General features: G+C 35.7%; 1 protein-coding gene across 17 annotated transcripts in view; it reads left to right on the top strand.

The window, feature by feature from the left end:
* PPP1R9A (protein phosphatase 1 regulatory subunit 9A) overlaps positions 1-24,428 on the top strand; it is a 390,995-nt gene that overhangs the window by 336,718 nt on the left and 29,849 nt on the right. For all 17 annotated transcript variants that reach the window (XM_063726078.1, XM_054559470.2, XM_054559467.2 and 14 more), the window contains 4 exons: positions 5,391-5,444; positions 7,927-8,156; positions 9,658-9,754; positions 9,855-10,026. In XM_063726078.1, the coding sequence (XP_063582148.1) occupies positions 5,391-5,444; positions 7,927-8,156; positions 9,658-9,754; positions 9,855-10,026 (553 nt within the window). The remainder of the gene's footprint in view (positions 1-5,390; positions 5,445-7,926; positions 8,157-9,657; positions 9,755-9,854; positions 10,027-24,428) is intronic.

Here is a 24,428-nt window from a genome sequence, read left to right as displayed (position 1 = left end):
CACTTTTGTTAATACTGGATAGATACCATATGTAAACTTTTAAGCAGAAATTACAAAGAAATGTGGCAAAGCTTCATCTTAACACCAAAATGTAGTTAAAAACAGCTTTGATTTCTTTTGTGAAGCCACATTGTTGTAGGTAAGACATACATCACTCAAATACTCACAAAGATAACTAAAAATTTAGATCCCAATCTAGAAAGCACTTTATAAAGTTCTATGCAAATATTAGTTATTGATTTGCTTTTGTAAAGCAACAGCAGAAAATGTTGCCCTTATCTGATTATAATATTTCTAGGACTAGAGCTCTCTTAAAACATTTCCTGCAAAGATATTTTTCACTTTTTAAAGAAAAATGTTTCCATGCTCTCACAGGATAAGTAGAGAGAGGGCAAAAGTTCAGTCTCACTATTTAAGTTTCTGTGTAAAGGATGTTTCTATTTCTAGCACAGTTATATTTGGATTCTATGGATCCAGTAATATAAGTGCATGTTCTGTATTCATCTTTTTGAAAAAAAAATTATACACAGCAGGTACACCTTCAGAATGTTAAATGAAAGCTCCTGTTCTCATAGGAATATGTATGTTTATTTGTGCTGAAATCCTGAGGTGCATATATATGGCTTTCATATTAAAGATGACAGAAGAGATGAAAAAGATGGTCTTGTAAGTTAAAAGACTTTGACCTGCAGTCCTTAACCTTTTCTTTTTATTTATGCCCTCCTAATCCCAAGTCTTTTCTCCAAACCTAGCTTCTCTGAAGCCCAAAAACTCCAACAGGCATCTCAGGCTCTATTTCTATTAACCAGCCCTGTTGACTTTCTATCCCTGCAGTCAGCCTGCCTGACCATTCTTGCAAACTCTTGGACCTGTACTTTGAAAAGGTTATTGATTCTTGACATAAATCTCTTAAACATGTGGAAAGGGAACTGCTCTAGAATAAGAAAACTCAACCTTTTACCAGCTATGCTTCATTTGTCAAGGTCCTTCACCCCTGTGAAAAGCAATTTTCTTTTCCTCATGAAATGGAGATATCTTGGGTCCATCTTGCTCACTTTGCTTGGAAATTAGGGTCCACGTCTGGACAAACAGGCCAAAGACACATGACATCTGATCTGGCTATAGGAACAAAAGACTAAACAAGCCATCCAGCAGCAGGTTGCCTCTGACCTTTCTCACAGGGTGATCTGGAGAATTCTTACAAGGTGTTTTCATTAATCTCCCTGAAGTATCTTGAAAGTAGATTCTATGTCATGTTCGTGTATCCTCAGTGATTAGCATGGTACCTAGCACGTAGTCTCAGTCACTAAAGGCCGATTAATTATTAAGGGAGGTGGAGGTCTGCTTTCTAAGCTTCATTAATAATAAAAGCAGCTGATTGAGCACCATTTTGCATTCAGTGTCAGAATGCTCAGAGACTATCAGAAGTGATCCATGGTTTCCAGTTGGAGTAATAACTTCTCATCTGAGAGGTTATGATGATGACATATGCCTTGGGGTTTGGGGGAAGATTAAATGAAAAATATATCCCAAAGCAACTGGTTCAGTTAGATACATGGTTAAGGGAGGAACAGAGGTAGGAAGAGTCAAATCTGATTTTGTTCCCACTCTACCACCTGTTTCTAGTGGGAACTTGAAAAGGTGTGTGACTTCCCTGAGCCCCTTTCCTCATCTGAACCATGAGGTTCACAACACCTGCCCTGCCTCCCCCAGTCATTTGCAATGATAAAGGGAGATGATTAAAAATAAAGGGGCCTACAAATGTAAGAAATTTAGTATTAGTGGAAAGAACCATGGGCTGGGATTTCTAAAACCTGGCTTTGGCACCTAATAGCCTTCCAAGGTAAGCTCACTAGACACAGGTCCATACTATATTAAACGGAAGGGTTCAGTTAGTGTATTTTGTTGCTTTTCTTGTCAAAAGTGATGGATTTGTAGAAATTCTCTTAATGTACATACAGAATTAAAATGATCACATATTTTTAATTTTAGGCCTTATGTGTACTAAGAAAATCTTGTCCATTCTGAATAATGTGAATTTACACAATTCATTCTGCTTTCGTATATGTAAAGAATTTAGCTATACTTAGTAACACTCCAAACTTTCAGCAGTTGTTCTCACCTCACTGCTAATTAGTTCAGTTCCCTCCTGTTATCCATTTTTGGTGAGATGGGAAGGGTAGACTAGATCAACATGGGCTGTTTCACAGTTTTACCTGGGTTTGTCCCACAATTTGTGGATTAATCTAGTGTATTTATTCACAAGAAGGAAAATATTGGCTCAGGACAAGAATTTCTAAACTCTGCAACCTTGACAACTACCTTCAGGTCCTTTGTTTCATAAATGTCACACCTGTTGTATGTGAAAGGGCCCTTGGAATTCCTCACATCTAGCATTTTTCATTTGGGAAACTGAGGCCCAGAGAAGCAACTTATAGAAGACACAGTGGTCTGAGAAAAGAAAGTCCAAAATGCCAGCAAGCTGCATGCCAGGTATTTGGTTACCCTACCAGGAGTTAATAAAATCTGTCACTTGCCCATAGTGCAGTGTTCACTGTGAAATCTGCCCTTTTGATTTCTTGCTTCTCTTTAAATTGAATCAGAGGTGTTCATTTTACTTCAGGTGTGACATTTTACAGCAGTTAGCACATTTAACTGAGAGGTGAAGCTAGGGTAATCATATTTGAGTTATTCAGATCATTCTTTCTTGGTCCTGGCTGAGTTTATTGAGGACATACTATATGCTAGACACTGTGCTAAGTGCTTTATGTGGGTTATATCACTTAATCATCCAATAAGGAAGGTTATGACTTATAAGGAACTGAATTTTACAGGCAAGGAAAGTGAAATAAAAGAGGTTAAGTAATTTTCTAATGCTCCATAGAGTATATGGTAGGCCAGAGATGAATTCAAGCAGTATAAGTTAACTACTCTTCATGCTTGGCACATGGTTGAAAGAACAAGAAGTAGATCTTGTCAACAGCGATTCGAAACCCTCTAAAATTACCTAAGTGTATGGATTTTCTGGATGCCTTAGCACATAGCCATATATGTTTGTGTGCATATACGTTATTTGTTTTTGTAGATTTATATATAAATAATGTGTCTAATGTCTAAGTACTTTTGCCCTTTTTTACGTTATTAGTTTATACTGGTGGAGGAGATTAGCCCTAATATTTATTAGAGGGAGAAAAAGTTATTTTTACAGCATCCTGCACATAGCAACTCTTCAACGAACGCCTATTGAATTCATCCTTATTTTCTAAGGAAAGTGGCAATGGATCAGAACGAGAAGATCCAGGTTTTAGTTCTGGTTTTAATGGTGATTCACTGTGAGGACAAGACCAGGTTGGCTGTCTTCTCCAATCTTTAGTCTTCCCGTGTCTAAAATGAGTTCAGAAGAGCCTACAGTTGGAGTATCCACAGGGCATTCAAGCCTATCTGACAGGCTAGCCTGGTATTGTCAGGATTCCAAAAGATCCATCCAGACTAGGACTTAGGATGAGTATAGACCTCATCAGTGAAGGGGTAGGGAATTGCAGGGATTTCTGAGCAGCACTGTAGTGTCTTTATACCTTCTTCCAATCTAGTCATTGAGAAAACTTGGGATTAGATTCCTTGCCAGGTGCACTAATACTCTGAGCATCTGCTAAAGGCAGGTAAGTAAGAATTGTACCACTTGTGCTGTGGTAAGAAACTAAAAGAGCCAGATTTTGTGCCTTATAAAAATAACATTTCCACATAGGGTCCTACTCTAGAAACTGTTCAAGCATAGAAGCCCCTAGGAGCCAGTGAGGGTGCAAGGAGCAATAGCCACACCAGCAAGATGGCCAGAGTGACCAGGTCAGGAAGAATGTAAGCAGTGTGAGTGGGGCAGAATCAAACTGAAAAGTTTCAAAATCACCTCTCAGCACCAAGAGCAGTAACAAGAGCTGTGGCAGTGCAGACCTCATGCCTTTTGCATAACAGGAGGGAGCACTTTACAAGGAACTTAGGAACCCTCAGGTTCTGGGCAGTTAGCCACTGGCATCCAAGGGGGTCGAATAGACCTGTCCTTGGTTCTTCCATCTTCCCTTTATCATCCTTCCCATGTGTCCCCATGAACTTGGTAAAAACCCAAGGGAATACAGGTTGCAAACCCAAGAGAGGGCTGAGGTTTATGAGGTGCTGTGGTCTCCACAGGTTCACATTGCTAGTCTGAAAACTCCACATTTCTGTCCTTCTGTCGGACTCACTCACTTCTGATAAGAAAACCTCTTAGCCTTACTTGGTTACAGTAATAGTAAAAGTTTATGGTCCCTCATGTACAGTCTTAAATCCAAAACGCTCCCAGTTTTTTTTGTAATTTTGTGTCAAACTAATTTAGTGGTACAACCTGACCTAACAGGATGCTATTTACAGTCTTTATGTACCTCGCTTAGTGGGAATATTCATGTTTGGTGGCAAAAATAATTCATGTGTTTGACTATAGAGTGCCTCCAAAGACCCTGCTGTGGATAATAAGCAATTTGTAGAAGATACATCGTAACTACTTTTCTGAAGTTGGAAGAATGCTGACTTCCATAAACATCTGGCCCCAAGGATTTCAGACAAGAAATTGTGAACCCATAAGTTGTTTTTCTTAAATTTGGGAGTATTTATTGATCCCCTAAGGAAACGAATGATTCCTTCAGTTCCTTCTTCTTCCCTTACAAAGAAAACAAAGCAGGGGGGAGGGACAAGCAAAACAAATGTAAACTGTGACTCTTATGCTAATAAGCTGTAGCAGAAGCTGTTGGAGGTCTGAGTCTTCGAAAGGAGCAGATCTTTTGGAGGACAGAAATCTGGATCTGTACCTTTCCTGCAATTAAAAGAAACAAAATATGTATCAGAGATTTCCCCGTGCAACTGCAGTCCTCCTCCTCTCTCCCTTTGCAGTGGAGCTGCTGATCAGAATGTGCTTGCAACTCACAGGATCATAGCGCCACCTTTCTTGCAGATTTGGAATAAATCTTCACACTTCCAGGTTTGGAATTAAATCACACTACCAGCTCACTTGCCTGCTTATGCCGTTCAGTTAGCTAGACTTAGCAAGGAAATAGTTCCTTGACACTCAAATCATAAAGGAAGAGCTGCAAAGAGGGCAATAAAAAGTGTTTTCTTCTCTTGGTCCCTGAGCAATTAAATTGGTAACCTAATCTGATGTTAGGGAGTATAGACCATAAACTGTGTTTAATTAGTTTGCACCCAGTGTCATTTCACACAGTAGACACTTTAATTTACAACTTGCTGCACTGCAGCACTTTTCTAGGCCTTTTACTATGTAATAAGGCATTCTTGTAGTTGCTGAGGCTTTACAAATATAGATACACTTTCTTAGTTCAGATTTTTTCTTTCTTTTCAATTTTCAGTTGCAAATCAAACATGCAGTTACAGAAGCAGAGATTCAAAAATTGAAGACCAAGGTAAGCACCGAAACATGGTGTTTGAATTTTACTTTTTAAACTTCAGATACTATGAATAAATCCAATCCTAGGACTAAAGGATTTGTCCCTGTATATTTGAAAGAATACAAATGTGATAGATTCATTTTCACTGTCAGGTACATAGACAAATCTGCCAGTGAGAGCAAACACCCACATCCCCCTCAGTGCAAATAACACAATATTTTAGTATATATATTTATGTATTTGCACATATGTGGCCTCTGAGATTTCCTTAAAAAGTAATATTTTTAATGGTTCAAGCATGCAAAGTATGTTTTGATTACTAATTCCTTAAGCAAAGCTACTATATCTCCTCTTTACTTACCTTATTATAAATAGATTTAATCATTTGTAGGAACAAATTTAGTATAGCACATCAATGTTTTATAAACCATTTCTAATTTCTAATAATTAAATCTTATAAACTTAATACATGCATAATTTAAGTGCCAGGTACTACTGGAAACTTTTAGTTGTTTGGTTCACATAATTTAAATTTGTGGGGGAGAAAAGGTCTTGATAAAAGGGAGTATGTATTATTAGTCTATATATTTTCATTGACAAACTTTAAGGCACTCGTATGAGACACAATTCTAGCAATTTTGTTTAGTTTTATCAAATATACAATTTCAAAGATTTAAAAATATATTTTAAATTACTTTTAAAGCAATATTCTTTATTGTTTCTGTGGTCTTTTAAAAATTAAAACATAATTACCCTCCCCCGCCCCCAACCACCACCACCACTACCACTAATGATCTCTTTTGTTGTTCACATTGAACACTTGTTTTGGTTTCTCCATGTGTTTTAAATGGAGATGAATTAGCAAGGCTATTTTGGTTAAATGCTATTCTCAGCTAATTCACTCTGCAGCTCTTTAGTCAAAATACGACTATACATCATTCACGGTGTTAGTCCAGCTCCGTGAATAATAATTTTAAATTAGTAGCGGTTGCTAAATAAACAACTTGATACAAAACATTGCTTAATAAAACATGCAGTAAATAACCTATTCCTGTTTTAAATTGTTATTGTCTCTTGACATAGAAAGAATTGAAGATTTTTTAAATTGTTGTTTTAAAAAGATCTCTTTTTCCCTGTGATTGTAAATGTTTTAATGGCGCTTATGTATTAGACTATAGACATTTAACTTAGAAAATACTATAAATTAGCATTTTATATTTTTTATCATTATATTGGCATGTAATATCCACAGATTAACACTTTATTATGATTCTTTATTATTCATTTTGATAATAGAATTACTAATCTTGAAATTGTTTTGGCTGCTTTCTAACTTTGTAAACGGTTTTGCAAATGTGTTTAGTTAAAAATATTTGCAAAAACATAGATGTGTGTGTATATAAATACGTGTTTACTTTTGCTAAGTGCTATATGATTTTGAACATTGATAGTTTATAATGACTTTGCATCCTTTTGAACTTTAAAGAAGGCATATAAAGTAGATAAAGTACCAGTTCGAAGGCCAGAGAGTTATTGGGAATGACTTTTGAGCCCTCACCTAAATGATCAGTCTTGGATTTCTGTAGAAATGAGGGTATTAGACTAGTTTACTATCTATTCCTAAGAGTCCCTAGAAGCAGAAAAACAAAAAGCTGGTTATGGCTTTCTGTTCCGTGGGAGGGAATTAAATTAACCAAGCAAAAATTTATACTTTTACTTACACTATCTTTTATATTTTTGTGGGAATTGAGGTTTATAACGCTTGAGAAATTCATTACACTACATGTAAAATAATGAGCTATAGAATATGTTCATGTTCCTTGAAATAAAGAATGAAATAAGATCACCAAAAGGGTTAAAAGCAGAGTGAAAGTGGTTAATGTTTATCAGATGATTCTTACGCCCAAGGAGCTATTTCAAGCATACTGATGTGTTATATCACAATTCTGTTGTATGGATGATATAATTGAGTACATGTCCGAGGTTTAATGGCCAATAATGGCAGAACTGGGATTCAAATCCATGCTGAATGACTCCAGAGATCCCCTCTTAACCATTAAGCCATACTGTGCTTCTAACTTCTCTCCTCCCTGGCCCTCTCCACTCCCTTTTTAGTTAATTTTTTATATATAATTATATATTTTTTAAAAACTCTCAAAACATGTTGACATTTGTGGGATATATCAGACTCTGAAACATCTTTTACTGCTCACAGAATTTCAGATCACATGGTGTGATGGAAATATCATGTGAGGTGGAATCCAATCCATGTTTTATCACTTATCAAATATGTGACTTTGGACAAATCATTTCACTTTTCAAGGCTTCCATTTTATCATCTATGGAATTATAAAAATAATACCTGCTTTTCTCATCTCAAGTAGTTTCAGTGATTGTTTATGATAATAGAACTTGATCTACAACATGCTATAAAAATGAGAGATTTTTGCCACAAAAGTGGCCAAATTATCTTTGCCTTGACATTTGCTTTCTCCAGCTGCAGGCAGCAGAAAATGAGAAAGTGAGGTGGGAACTAGAAAAAACCCAACTCCAACAAAACATAGAAGAGAATAAGGAAAGAATGTTGAAATTGGAAAGCTACTGGATTGAGGCCCAAACGTTATGCCACACAGTGAATGAACATCTCAAAGAGACTCAAAGCCAGTATCAGGCCTTGGAAAAGAAATACAACAAGGCAAAGAAGTTGATCAAGGATTTTCAACAAAAGTAAGCAGCTTCTAATGACTAAAGAATAGTTATGTTTGTCTAAAGAAGGTTTATGTCCAATAATTTTGTAATATCTAGTGGAACAGAGAAGATGACCTTAGAGATATCTTTCCTATCCAGGAGCATAGTTACAGCATAAATACACATTGAGTTTTGGAAGTCACTTCTATCACTTTCTCATGAGATTATGTTTTGTGTATTTTATAGTTTTTGGCTACCAGAGCCTCTTTGCTATTTTTGATAATTAATCGTTGTTTATAACTGTTAAAACATCTGAATTTCTTTATTCTTTTTGAAACACCTCTGTGACTTAGAAGCAAGAAGCCCAGCTGAAAGTCATGCAGAATGACTGACTATTGGATGTGGAGCACGCAAGCTGCAGCTGGGGCCTGAATCAGGCTGCTCCTCTCTATTCTTAGATCAGTAACTACAGAATTTCCCACCACAGACGGTGCACATATCGACTAGCAAAGCCCCCTGCCCTGCCACTCTGCATTTCTCAGCTGTTGAGAGAATCAGGAGGGTCTCCGTTCACTGCAGGGAGAGAGACCATTACCACATTCTGCTTCTGATTTTCAACAGCTGTTTCTGAGCTACTGCTCCTTTGCTTCCATCTCTTGGATCTCGGTGTAATGTCACGGAGACTGACCACGGAGATTTTTACTAGATTTTTTTCATCAGTTACTTCTGGCTAGTTAGAACAAATAAGTAGTACCAGTACCTTTTCTGGTCTTCCATGCCAAGCCTCAGAAGCTAAGCATATATGTAAGATTAACCATATTTCTGTTATTTCCTATTATGGAAAGAATGTTTTTAATATTTAAAAGAGATTGCTATCAAAAGTTTCTTGTTAAAAGGGGAGTTATTATTCTCTGTGACTATAAATTCAATACATCACTGTTTTAACTATTTGCCAAACTCTTTCTCATGAAATAATTTTATAGTAAATTTTGCTAAATTTGCATATTCTATTCCAGGTTTTCAAAATGGAGCTATTTCTCTTCTCCCCATATTATCCTTAGGTCTATAAGTGAGTGCCCCTCTTGATGTTTCTGACCCACCCAGCCCCCTCTTCACTGTTATTCATAGAAATCTTACAATTATCTTTTTTGAACTCTTATCTAGTTACATCAATTTACTATACTATGCTTATGACATTGGAAAAATGGAATTATTTCTACCTGACAAGTAATTATCTCCACTAAATTACTCAACGTGGGTCATTAGTGCAGTCGTTCCTATCTAAATATGTATGAGTGTTCTAGAATCAGGAGCTACAAAAGAAAATTATAGTAAGCAGAATCAAATCATTTTTCTTTGCCTTGTGACCCATTAAAGATGTTTTAGTTTCTTTCATTACTATGCTTTTTCCTCTAACTGATTGAATGTCCATTTAAATAACTGTTCAGTTGCTTATCCTACTATGCAGTTTATTGTTTCAGATAAGAACTTTCATTTATTGAGTGTATGATATAATCAGAACTATCATTTTCTTCTTAAGAGAGCTTGATTTCATCAAAAGACAGGAAGCAGAAAGAAAGAAAATAGAAGATTTGGAAAAAGCTCATCTTGTAGAAGTGCAAGGCCTCCAAGTGCGGGTGAGTTGTGTTCCCTAAGACACTAAATAATAAGATGGTTTTGCTGTACTTGGAGAGAAGTGCTGGTTTAGAGTTTTATAAATGGATTTGTTTTTCCTAGATTAGAGATTTGGAAGCTGAGGTATTCAGGCTACTGAAGCAAAATGGGACTCAAGTTAACAATAATAACAACATCTTTGAGAGAAGAACATCTCTTGGTGAAGTCTCTAAAGGGGATACCATGGAGAACTTGGATGGCAAGCAAACATCTTGCCAAGATGGCCTAAGTCAAGGTTTGTTTAACCCAACCACAAAAATCATTTTTGATGACTGTGTAATTTGGCCTTTTATTTTTCTTTTTCTGACCCAGAGATTTAAAAGTTGGAAATACCTTCCTACTATGGGAAAGAAGAAAAGGCTTATCAAAATAGGAGTCAATCATTTTAGCTCTTGTCTTATCAAAAAGAAATACTTTAATATGTAGAATTAACAAATCCCCACTAAAGACAAGCCAAATACTATTTAAAAATCGTCATACAATTGACAGATTTAGTAAACTGCCTTACAAATTGTAGTTCATCCTATCTAGGAGTACAATGGTGCAGTCTCAGCTCACTACAACCTTCGCCTCCCAGGTTCAAGCAATTCTCATGCCTCAGCCTCCCCAGTAGCTGTGACTATAGGCATGTGCCACCACGTCTGGCTAATTTTTGTATTTTTAGTAGAGGTGGGCTTTTGCCTTGTTGGCCAGGCTGGTCTCGAACTCCTGACCTCAGGTGATCCACCTGCCTTGGCTTCCTAGAGTGCTAGGATTACAGGCATGAGCCACCACGCCCAGCCAAGCTTTAGAATGTTAAGTCACTAGAATAAAGATCTTTTTCATAATATCAGAAGGCAGACTGCTGCTTTCAGCACTTGAGATTCATGTAGTTAACGAAGTCCATATAGTTTTGTGCTTTTACCATGGTGTACTGTGTATACTTCTTAGGTCTTTCATGTCAAAGACCAAATAAGACCAAAACACTGGAAACATTTGGTATTATAAATGATTATCTTCGTTCATACACCAACCATAAATTACTTATGTTCTTACACACACAACATTCTTAGATTGTACGTGTATGAACATGAATGACTTTTAATACCTGTGGTATATTTGCAAATTAGAAAACACATAATAATTATAAAGATAAATACACAGAAATGTGTGGCTTCATCTTTTTAAATATATATATAGTAGTCCCTGGAAAATGAAAATAAAAGAATGTGGTACAGCAGGGTTGTCATGACAGGACTGGCAACTCAGAGGCAACACTTTGACGTGCAGTAAAATCCTGTTATAATGGGCTTTTTAGTTTTTTCATGATCTTTCTCACATATTAAAATGTCTCCAGTGAAGTTTTCCTGATAAGCAAGTGTTTATATCCTATCATGAACTTTTAGAACTAAACTCTTAGCTATTAAAAATGGAAAGTATTAGAAATCTTCATTTAAAATTAAAATGATATCTAGAGATTTGAATCCATTCACTGGGTTTATATCCTTCTAATGGGTTTTCCCTAAATAGGATGTAATTTATAAATAGTGCCTCTTAGGCAGCTGAAAGAGGAGGATTTAGCATTAGCATTACCACTAAGTGAGGAGCTGTGTGACTTCAGGAAGAGTATTTAGCTTCTCTGGGTTGATATTACTGTGCATATTATTTTAAAAGTAGTATTTCCTTCTTCACCACTTTAAGGCCTGTTTTGAGACTATATGGTTTAGTCTTTGAAACCAAAAAAGTAATTTATTTGAGCTCTTATGGAATTATAATTATACCTGGAACACTATAAGATTGATATCTAAAGAAAAACATCAGGAATCAAACCAAATTTTTTACCTTTTTGAATATTTTAATTTTTAAAAAATTATAGTTTATATATAATAAATACATATTCCTGCTGTGGCATACTCAAAGCATGAGCAGTATCTAGTAGCTTTTCATTTCTATTCATTTCTTTCAGTTTAGAAATCTCTATCTTGTCAAACATATAATTAATGGTGTTTATTAAATTATATGACTACAGAAGATCAACACGCTATACTATTAACATGCTGATTTGGATCAAAACCTTACATTTCTTGTGAACCCTTTTTCTATTCTACACCCTCCATTTTTCCACATAATTATCAGTTTCCCTAGCAACACTGTTGGTTCACAGTGAGATGTGGAGACTACTAATTCTTACTGAAACCAATCCATGCTTGTGCAGTAGAGGTAGAATCAGTCATCTCAGACATTAGTAGCATACATATCAAGTGCTCTTCCAGTTTTGCTGTGAGGACAGTCAGTGATAAATCTCTTTGAATTCCAATTGCTTGATCACATAAACTAAAATGGCTTGGTCAGTAGCTAGATAGGAATGCTCTGGAAAGCACTTTTCTAAATTGATCCCTTGCTTCTGTTGCTAGGTAATGCTGAAATACTAGAGGTTTAGAAAGGAAAGTAAGGCTGCAGACCTAACATAGGCCATTCCACATTTAAAAATCCACCACCAACGTTTTGTACCAGGAGAGGTGTAGCACTTCCAGTAGTTCCCAAAGTTCCTAGATGCAAGTGTTATCCTCCCGACCTTCTACTGACTGTCCAATTCTGAGTTGCTTTTCAGGCACTGGAGTGGTAGGATGAGTGGTTTAGCATGTTTTTAGGCATTGAGGTAGCTCATGAAGCAAAAGAATGATCAAGTATAGGTCAATGAAAATGGTCAGAGTGAAATAGTAAAAGGAAGGGAAGGCAAGCTAAGGAGGAAGGAAGGAAGAGCCTCTGAGCAGCCGTTTCTTATGTGTACTCATGCTCATCCAAAATGATGTGACTCTCAATATTGAATTATAAATTTTTGAGGAGTAAAACCTTTTTCCAAACCATACAGAAATTTAGCACAAATTTAAAATTATGTTTGACCACCATTTGTATGTTTCTCACTAAAACCTAAGCCAACTCAAGTATTATTAAAATTTTGATAACAATCATCAATACAAATTTGTTATTTAATATATTGTAACACTTTTTTCTTATCATGATTACATAAAGCAGATGTAACAAATTTTTTTCCACCAAGAGCCGTAACATACCCCAAATCCATTCTAGTTTATATCAATGTGCTGATCAAGTATTTTCCTTGTGTTCCAGGAGAGGAAAAATGATAATTATGCCCTGCTGCTATGTTTCATGCTTGTCATTTCTTAGTGCCTAAATAATGCCAGGATTAGGATAAAAACAGAGAATAGGTATGTTAGAGTGATCTTGGTAGGCTAAAAGCTTGTAATATTAGTTTTATTGGATTTCCTAGAAAAGTCACAGAAGCAATACATTCTGAACTTCTAGATATTCCAGGATCCTTATGTTGATACCATTTGCAGCTTCAAATATTTTGAAGGCTGGTTTGCTAAAGGATTATGCATATCCCATAGAGATACTGAAAGAAAGACTAGGGCCAGTAGGTGGAAGTTACCTATGAAGGCATATTTCTGACTGTTCTACCATGAGAGATCAGGAGTAAGTATGATATCATTTAAAAAATTATTTTGAACACTGAAAACCTGCTTCCAGGCAGGCCTTAGGTGGTACACGGACTTGTAAGAGAAAGAGTGGCTACTAGGCAGAAAGAAAGTACTAGGTCCTGCCGATTATACTGCAAGGTATATGATTTGTGGGATCAAGGATGAAAGAGGAAAAGTTTGGTAGGAGACAAATAAATAGAATTTAAGGCACTATGTAAGCATCTCAAAAGATGAGAGGGAATTCAAAGAAGAGAAAATTGAATAACATTAGCATAATTTTTTTTCTGATTCATAGTCTTTATGTTAAAAAGGTAAAGCCATTTGAAATGGCATAGTGTGTTCTTGGAGTAGAAGTGGGCTTTGACTGCAGAAGGGTTTGTACATAATTTTGTAAGCATTGTGAGCCATTTACAGTTTTGAGGCATAACAGGAACTTAGTCACTTGTAGGTTTGTAAATGTAATTCAAGGATTTCTGTGAAGTTTGAATATTGCTACCAAGTGCTGCTTCATTTCATTCTCACACCTACCTACTCAGTGAGTGGACCACCAGTTAGGTAATACTGCATGTTATCTTCCCAAAAGTGTGAACAAGGAGGGTTATATAAGGCATTTTATACTTTGTTCCCTTAGTTACTTACTGTTCCTTAGCTCTAATGAGAACTGAGCAAGAAAAAAATATACTCCAGCCTGATTGATACAGCAAGATCCTGTCTCAAAAAAAAAAAAGTGACATTGAAAGCTATTCAATATCCTGTTAATATTAGCAACCTGAATCCAGAAATGTAATTAAAATATATATAATATGACTAACTTGAGTCTATGTAAACAACACAAAATTGTTTTAACATTAGAAAACCTACTCATATAATTAACACATTAACTAGAGGAAAAATACATATAATTATTTCAGTAGACGAAGACAAACATTTAATGAAGTTTAATACCTTTTCAAGTTTGAAAGTTTTATCAAACTAAAAATATGGAGGAACTTCCATAACTTCATATTGTGAGGCTAACAAAAGTCTCTGTCACACATTATATGAAGTGGAAATATGTTATACTCAAGAATTTCCTTTAAAGTTAAGAATGCTTTTAATATTTCATCACTAAGTGTATTACTACTGCTTCTATTCAGTGTTGTCCTAGAGGTCCTAGCAAGTACTACCAGATAAGCAAAAGAAATCAAAGATTTAAGGAATGAAAATAATCAAAATTTTCATTATTCACTGATAATAAAATTGCATACATTAAAAAACTCAAGAGTCTTCTGATTATTAGATGTTATAAGAATTAACAGGGTAGATGGATTTAAGAAGCATCAGACATCAATCATTTCCAACAAACAAAATGTAATTTTCTAAAATATACCATAAAAATAGCAAAAACTATGTATAAGGTAGTCAGTGACGAATTTAACAAAAGATCTGAAGACCCATAGAAAGACATGAAAGAAGACTTACATAAATTGAAAGAGAAAGGAAGCCTCAATATTATAAAAATGCTTTTTATGCAAAATTAATCTATATATCCCATGCAGTTTTAATTAGAATTCAAACAGGGCTTTTAACTTCCTTAGAATTTGGTAAGTTGTTTCTAAAATATATATGGATGAATTGCTTGGCCCAGAATAGGGCCAGGTTCTCCTGAGGAAGAACAAGATGAGGAACTTGTTCTTCTAGATACTGAGATTCGTTATGAAGTAAAAGTGATTAAGACCATGTGGTATAGTCCCAGCAATTGTCAAGTGGTCTAATATGCAGAATACAGAGTCCAGAAGCAGACTGACACATTTATGTCATTTTGAGAATAATACAGAGCAGACACTGCAGTTCTGTGGGTAAAGGATGGACTAATAAATGGTGCTAGGAAAATTGACCATACATATGGAAAAAATGAATTGGATTCTACCTCACATTATTCATGAAATAAATTCCAAATGGATTACAGTCTCAAATTTGAAAGATGGTACTTAACACTCTTAGAAGAAAATGTAGGATTTCATATGATTTCTTTTTTTTTTATTATACTTTTTAGGGTTTTAGGGTACATGTGCACAATGTGCAGGTTTGTTACATATGTATACATGTGCCATGTTGCTGTGCTGCACCCATTAACTCATCATTTAACATTAGGTATATCTCCAAATGCTATCCCTCCCCGCTCCCCCCACCCCACAACAGGCCCCTGTGTGTGATGTTCCCCTTCCTGTGTCCATGTGTTCTCACTGTTCAGTTCTCACCTATGAGTGAGAACATGCGGTGTTTGGTTTTTTGTCCTTGCTATAGTTTGCTGAGAATGATGGTTTCCAGCTTCATCCATGTCCCTACAAAGGACAGGAACTCATCCTTTTTTATGGCTGCATAGTATTCCATGGTGTATATGTGCCACATTTTCTTAATCCAGTCTATCATTGTTGGACATTTGGGTTGGCTCCAAGTCTTTGCTATTGTGAATAGTGCCGCAATAAACATACGTGTGCATGTGTCTTTATAACAGCATGATTTATAATCCTTTGGGTATATACCCAGTAATGGGATGGCTGGGTCAAATGGTATTTCTAGTTCTAGATCCCTGAGGAATCGCCACACTGACTTCCACAATGGTTGAACTAGTTTACAGTCCCACCAACAGTGTAAAAGTGTTCCTATTTCTCCACATCCTCTCCAGCACCTATTGTTTCCTGACTTTTTAATGATCGCCATTCTAACTGGTGTGAGATGGTATCTCATTGTGGTTTTGATTTGCATTTCTCTGATGGCCAGTGATGATGAGCATTTTTTCACGTGTCTTTTGGCTGCATAAATATCTTCTTTTGAGAAGTGTCTGTTCATATCCTTTGCCCACTTTTTGATGAGGTTGTTTGTTTTTTTCTTGTAAATTTGTTTGAGTTCATTGTAGATTCTGGATATTAGCTCTTTGTCAGATGAGTAGATTGCAAAAATTTTCTCCCATTCTGTAGGTTGCCTGTTCACAAAAATTCCAAATCGTAAAAAGGTTGGATGAATTTGACCACAGTAATATTAAGAAAATCTGGTCATTAAAAGACATTATAAAGTACATGGAAAGAGAAGCCGAAAGTTGAAGAGGGTATTTGTAGCACGTATAACTAAGAAAAATATAGTGTTGTCCACAGTAAATTAAGAACTCACATAAATCATAAAAAAACACAACCAGCATAGTAGAAAAATGGGCAAAACGCATAAGAAGTTCACAAAAGCAGGAACCTAAACATTAGTCAACAAAGACATTCAACTTCACTAGCAAAAATCAAACAATTGGCAAAGATAAAGTGTCACAGTAAAATGTGATAGCCAGCACATGGAAAAACAGGAAAATTCATAAAACCGTTTCATTAAAATAATTTGGCATTATCCATTAAAATAGAAGATGTGAAAATCCCATGGCCCGACAAATTTACTTCGATGTGTATATATATCCTCCAGAAACTCTTGTCAGTGTATACCAAAAGGCATATTCAAAAACATTCCATGTAGCATTGTTTGTATAGCTGCAGTAAAAAGTTAATTAATTTTAGTTACACCTTTCAACATAATGTTGAACAAACAAACCAGCTAACTAAAAAACAATTTGCAGAATATTATATGCAATTCACTACCATGCATCTGAAGTTTAAAAGCAAGAAAGACTAATCAATATATTCTTTAGGGATAAATTTATGGAATAACTAGAAGAAAATGCAGGGGTTACAACTGGAAATAGAGAACAGAGAGGGCTTCAAAAGTAATAATTTTATAGTTTAGGCTTGATGGAGGTATATGGTTGTCTTTTTTTTTCTTTTTTCATATGACTTACATATATGGTATACATTTTTATATAAATGTTTTAGACTAGAAACTTTAAAATAATTAAAAGGTAAGAATAAGAAAACCACAAAAGATTTTTTAAGCTAAAAAATATATATTAGTTTAAGGTTTAGTAAGAAAATAAAAAAGGATAGCATCAGCCAGACATTTATATCCGTAAGAGTGTTCCTAAGGTCACTGGACTCCTCCAAGAAATCATTTTCTTTGTCCTTTTTGCCTTTCTCTTGATCCCTCAAAATTAGCAGCTCTTTTCAGATACCTGTGGATTTGAGGCCAGGCCAGACCCCTACCACCATATCTGATTTATTTCCTAATAGAGTTTGAGAGTACATTAAGCATTCTCTTTTAGCATTGGAACCTAGAATTTTAAAATAAGGTTAAAGGCATGATTAAAGCCAGAATTTATTAAATGGAAAGTCATTAAAAGAAAAGTGAATGCTTGCACTGCATTATCAGGAGAGTCTCATCCAAGAGCATTAGATACACAGCAATGAGGTAATTATTTCATGCTGTCACACTGTTTAGTTCTAAATTGGAGCCTAGGGAATTCTAGAGTAGATTCAGCCTTTTTAAAAATATATATATATATTATGCATACAGATATAATGTGGTAAACTTTCACAATTTTCATTTTTCCTGAAAACTTATTTTCTATTTTGTTTAATCCTCAATAAATAATTTTGACCATGAAATATTGAATTGCACTAATTAAAGGGTGAACATTCCTGGTAAATCACTATGGGAAATTTTAATGAACAAGCCAAGTGAATGAGAAATCAATATTTATTGATTATTTTCTGGCATATCATTAAGGCCAAAATCTGTCCTCTTACTCAAAAAGCAAAGCACCTAAATTGCCTGTCTAGTTTTGTGCAAGTTTTGAACCTGACTACTTGTAAACGATTAAAACTTTTGTTGCCAAATCAATGAGACATTCTAAAGGAGGTATTCAGTTGCAAATTGACAGCTCTGCTTCATTCATATTTCTCAGTGCATCTTCATAAGTTCGTAGAATCCACCAGACCCTTCAGTCATACTGAGTTATAAAATAGTACTGGGAGATATCTAGGCCAGACACGGTGGCTCATGCCTGTCTTCCCAGCACTTTGGGAGGCCAAGGCGGGTGGATCACCTGAGGTCAGGAGTTCAAGACCAGCCTGGCCAACATGGGGAAACCCTGTCTCTACTAAAAATACAAAAATTAGCTGGGCCTCGTGGTGGGCACCTGTAATCCCATCTACTCGGGAGGCTGAGGTGGGAGAATCACCTGAACCTGGGAGGCAGAGGTTGCAGTGAGCCAAGATAGTGCCCCTACACTCCAGCCTGGGACAGAGCAAGACTCTGACTCAAAAAAAAAAAAAAAAAAAAGTTGCTTTAAGAAGAAACACAATATTACTTTGTCAGAATGAGCTTTAACTTAGTAATTTTCTGTTCATTTTAGGAAAAGTGGGCTACTTTGTTTTGGCTTTTGAATTTTACTTGCTTTTAATAGAACAATATACATTATGATCTTTTATAAGTAAAGATAATTTTAACCCAAATGTGAGTAATTTCTTTTCAAGGAAACTTCAGAAGACTACAGTATTCCAAATTATTTCTTATATTGATATATGGTCTGATTCACCATGATATATACATGATATTATGGTCTGGTTCACCTGGTTCACCATGAAATTCTAATTATAGATTAAATAATAACCATATAGCTATGCTAAGATAAAATTGACCAGGCTAGGATATCAGGGTAGAGGGATCTAAAAGTATGAAGGAGAAGATGCTACCCAGTGTGGTTTGTATATGACATGTTGCCCTGGGCTCCTACATTGTTTTCAAGGTGGGTCACAGTGTTCACGTAAGATATCTAATAGCCAAGAGGGAAACATGACCAGTCACAGAGGTTGAAGCATCTGTAAAGTTAAAACTGAACAGATGAACAGTTATTTAGTACCAGAAAATTCTGCTCTGTGTATGGTTCTGAAAATTGTGCCAACTATATTATTTCAGTAATTAGAGTATCAAGGTCCATCAGGTTATGACTGAGTTCCTTTAAGTAGACATGAAATAATTCTGTTTTAATACTATACAGTAATCATGTCTAAGACCTATAAGGGGTAAATCCACTTACAAGGAAACTAAAGAAACATTAGAACATAGGTATACCAAAAAAGACTGTTGCTTATGAGTTTTTTATGACACTAAGGGTTTTTTTTTGAACATTGAAAAAGTCATTCAGGTATTAATTTTTGGTTTTAAGTTAATGTTTGATTTACTCAAGTTACATTATCAAAAACCTAATTCTTTAAATTTTTTAGTTTGTTGAAAGCCACTGTTAAGGAATTTTTAATATTTAGTTTATTTACAAACTTTATTACAAACTATTTCCAAGCTTAACTAATGAAACACCTATAAAAATTTAATGATACATTTACAAATTTGATATATTGCATTTTCTATTTAAGTACTATTACTAGGAGACTGGCAATCTTTGCAAGTACTTAAAAAATTCTTGCACATCTATTATATTACACTTACAAGGATTGTGAACCTTCAGTTTTCTTACATTTTCTAATGCTTTACATAACAAAATCTTCCCATGACTGAAAGATACTTTCCTTTTTAGGGAAATAACTATCATCTCAGGTAACTGAGTTTACTTTCTATAAGAGGCATACAATCTGAATTCTTCCCGTACTAATCAAGGATGCTATTGTATCACAATATGTAATGGGAGGGTGCCTACTTAGCATGCTTGGGGTTACCTAATATCCATAGATTTTGACTGAGAAACTGATTAGATTCTTGTAGGCAACCCTGAGTGGAAACACAGAATCTTGCTTATTGTTGCAATGTCAAAGACACTACAATATCAATGTCAAGAAAAAGACATTCACATATCCTATCTCCCATGACCCAACTTATCCACATGATGTCATAGTTCTACTCATAGATGTCTGCAGTCCCCAACCAGTTTGTCATTTGATTAGATTTTTCTATTTCCCTGGCTTTTAGGTTATGCAGATCTCTTTTCCATCAGAATCTAAAGACATCTGACACTGAAAGAACCCTGAGATATTTAAATGCCTTTCCCTGTGGTCTAAATCTAAATTCCTATCCTTTCATAGTCTAGAATCAAGCAACTCTTACAAGTGTTTCAAATGATATTTGATAGCAGTTAGGACATTTCCTATAGTTTTTTCTGACTGGTAGTCACTGCTTTTCCAGGTAGTCTAGCGGTATTACTGAAGAGTTGCTTCTGAGATACGGATAACATAATTTAAGCCTCTCTGCCCACTGAGAACAGGAGTGTAGGCTGATCATAAACTGAAGAAGGCTATATTAGATATCAGATTGCACCAGAGAAACACTACACTAACAAATAACCAACTTACATTTTGAAGGCTATACAGATAGTTTTGAGATTGCATGTATTGACAAAAAAACTAAAAAAGGAATTTCTTAATATTCTCTCAACGATTAGCAAATTAAATGTATAGCTCATACAACAAAAGTTCAGACCTAGTTAGAAGATTAGAAAATAGCAATAATCTTCTGCTTGTTCTGGAACTGTTGAAAGATACCCTTCTTCCATAACCGTGTCTAATTCAGTACATCTTCCCCATACAATACTAAAATGAAGTAATAACTAAAAGCTAAGCCATAGACCTTAGGCCAGATTATCTGGCAGTTAGTAAGGTAGCAAGTCAGGCAGACAATCACCACAGATGTAATGAAAGAGCAGCCTTCTCTCATGGGGAAGACCGATAGTCATGCAGATTTTGACAAAGTTCCCTGGGCTCATATCAACATGTGGAGATACTGAGTCCTAGGACAGCAGATCTAATTAAATTAAAATAGAATTAAGATGCCTTTAACAGAAAATATACTAAATATATGTTTTTCTCTATTTTTATTAATTTTAACTACACAAGTAATACATAAATGTAAACAATTACATAATACTAAATATAATACCAAATTTTTAAACATTACAAATAAGATTAAAGTACCCTTTGACCAACATCCCCTAATCTAATACCTTCTTTGTAAGTAACCACTATATCAGTAGGAAGTATATCTTTCCAGTTTTGTTGTTGTTGTTGTTTTTTTTTTTTGAAACGGAGTCTTGCTCTGTCACCCATGCTAGAGTGCAGTGTCCCGATCTCGGCTCACTGCAACCTGCCTCCTGAGTTCAAGTGATTCTCCTGCCTCAGCTTCCTGAGTAGCTGGGATTACAGGTGCACGCCATCACACCTGGCTAATTTTTGTATTTTTAGTAGAGACAGGGTTTCACCACGTTGTTGAACTCCTGACCTCATGATCTGCCCAACTTGGCCTCCCAAAGTGCTGAGATTACAGGCATGGCATGAGCCACTGTACCCTGCCTCTTTCCAGTTTTTCTATGCAACTATATGCATATGTTTACCACTAGAAAATGTATTTTGTGTTAATGTTTTCTAAATATTTTAAATGAGTGTACATGTTGTTCTGCAATTTGCTTTACCCACTTAACATCTTGCTAATCTCTTTATAAAGATATTTATTGAGTGCTTATTACATACCACTCTTCTAAGCACTTTTATATCTATTAATGCATATATAATCTTCATAGCAATACAGTTATTATGTTTTGTTATCATGACTGTTTTGCATTTGAGGATCCTGAGGGACAGAGGTTAGATAAATTGCCCAATTTAATGGGACAGCTGCTTGTTCTGAATTCTATTCAAGGAACAACTCCAGGTCTACTCTCATGGTAACTGTTTTACACTGCCTCTCTGAGATACATAAACTTACCTCCTGAAGGCAATTATCTATTAACCCAAACCCCAGTGGGCCCACCTTTTATGAACTTGCAGTGGCTGCAAATGATATGCAGATACTGTTCAAGTTTTAAAATGCCACCAAGTGCTTCATGATGCTCAGCACCTCCGTTGGTAATAGCACAGGCGAGGTAGTGTGATGGCATGAGGTATGGCTGTTTCTGAGTGGGTTAGTGCACGTAACTGTGCGGAGCAGACCCCTTTGTTATGCTGCTCCATTCCCCTAGTTCCCTCACTGCCTGTACCTGATCTGTGGGCAGCATTCCATTTACGTCAAAAATAACGTCAATCTAGCAAAAAAAACTGTATGACTCACAGTATTACTGTAGGGAACTGGTCTCTGTGTAATATGATATATAACATCCTAATTTCATAGAGCATTTTTCATAACGGCTGCTAAAATCATCAAATCCATTAAATTCTTTTAAAGGATCCAATTTGTAGCAGTATTGAAAATAGTCTTAAAATGCAGGTATAGAGGTGGAGTCTCTCTCACTCAAAACTGCTCTGTCATTAGCTACTTCATATATTCTGTGTATTTATCTGTCTGTATTTATTGATTCACCTCAGTCTTCTCCTGTTCTGTATTTCTAGCTGCATTGAGTCAGAGGCAGGCTATTTCAGAGACTGGAGGGTCTGGAAAAAAAAGGAAGATAAGAAAGCAGAGGAGGAAAAGGAAATTTTCTGCTGACCCTTATGGACAACAGAACAAGGCACACTGGAGAAAAGAGGAAAAGAAAGAACTGAGGTCTTGGGCTTATGAAAGCAGTGTGATATTATTGACTAAAATATCTGTAGAGAATGAATGACAATGAGAGAAATGGCCACTTAAACCTTTACATCTAGCAGCACAAAACTTAGAAACACTGAGCCAGTTGGATTTCCCCTGCCACACTGCCATCCACAAAACTGACAGCTATTTTTCTTTGTAGGAATTTTATTCTTGGACATACGTACAGCCAAAAAAAATCCCTCAGTGTTGGGGCTTTTTGTTTCCTCTGATGCTATATGCTTCTGCAAGTTGGCAAAGTTAGCCCTTGACATGTACTTTTGTTGGGAACATAAAGTAAGACCAAAAAGAGGATTCAAAGAAGGCAGAAGAATGTGAAGTTTACTTCCAGACTTGAGATTGACCTTCCAGAAGGAGAATAGGCTTCTGAAGCCTGAGCTCTATTCACTCTCTGTCACAGATTAACTGTGTGGTGCAAGTTAATACACAAATTAACCTTCTTTGAGCCTCAGTTTTCTTATATGAGAAATAAGCTGGGACCAGAATCCCAAGGTTATTTTGAGTTGTAATATTAGGATTTTTGTATTACATGATGGAAAAAGATAGCATATGATGGTCAGTCACCCTTCTAGTTACCCAGCAGCATAAATCTTGTACGCATTTTCCTTCCGTGTACACATGTGTCCTCTAATACTATTAAGGGGGACACATTGCATGCAGTGTCTTTGGTAGGTGCTTCTTGTGGACAGTATTCCTTCCAGCTTCCTTCTGGTGTAAATGCTCTTAAGGCGAAAATTTTCAACTCCATCCTATTTTTCTGGTTCTTTTAAAAAATTATTTTTAGAATGGAATATAAATTACTGATTTGTAATCCATGAATCACTGCAATAAAGTAGCTCTGTGATATTTGCTTTCAGACCTTTAAAAATTGTTAACTGCATACAATGTGTTGTTGACCACTTAGATACTGGATATAAGGCACAACTTTTTAGATTCCAGCTAACAGCATCATTAATAGATATAATTTTATGTGTGTGCTCAAGCAGTTTGCACCTAGTCAGCTAATGTTAAAGCAGATACACCAGATTGCCATTTTTGGGTTGTCTGACACAAGCACCAGGCAAATTATTCAATAGTAATAGAGCCAGGAGTCCCAGAGTAAATTTTCTGCACCATTAAAACCTGCTAATAAGTAGTTCTGATTTTCTTTCACTTGTATTTGTTCAGCTCTCATTGATGGAGTACCTGTTGTAGTCCTGGATATTGGGTTCCATACCAGACCAGATCCTCAGGGCCAGCATTCTACTGCAAAAGGAACCATGTTTACAAAAGTGGAGTGAGATTCTTCCTTGGGTCTTTTTGTCACTTAGTAGCCAAAGCTGTTATTAAACCAACCAGACCAAAATAAAAAATCATCCAGGAAGTAATTTATTCTGTACTTTTCAACATGTCATCCTTTTTTTAATCATGTTATCTAACATACAGGAAAGATTAATTATAATATTTTAGATGTAGCCTGTTGGAGAAATGAGTTTCCTAGACTAGTCACGTCATATATGATTTTATAACCCAAAACACCAAACTCTAATGGCATTAAAATCTTGCAATGGGAGGTTTATCAACACTAGCTAAATCATAGTGGATAGCCTAGTAGCCTGGAAATCAAGACACTAGAGTAATCATGGTAGCGCATTAATTAGTTATGTAAATGAGGGCATGCTACTCAAGTTCTCTGAGCTTCAGGAGAGAAAAAAAATACTTGATTGGTATCTCATGGGGC

Source organism: Pongo abelii, chromosome 6 (assembly GCF_028885655.2).
Source record: "Pongo abelii isolate AG06213 chromosome 6, NHGRI_mPonAbe1-v2.0_pri, whole genome shotgun sequence".
Classification (NCBI taxonomy): Eukaryota; Metazoa; Chordata; class Mammalia; order Primates; family Hominidae; genus Pongo; species Pongo abelii.
Note: the sequence above shows the minus strand (reverse complement) of the source record. Positions and strands in the feature narration are given on the sequence as shown.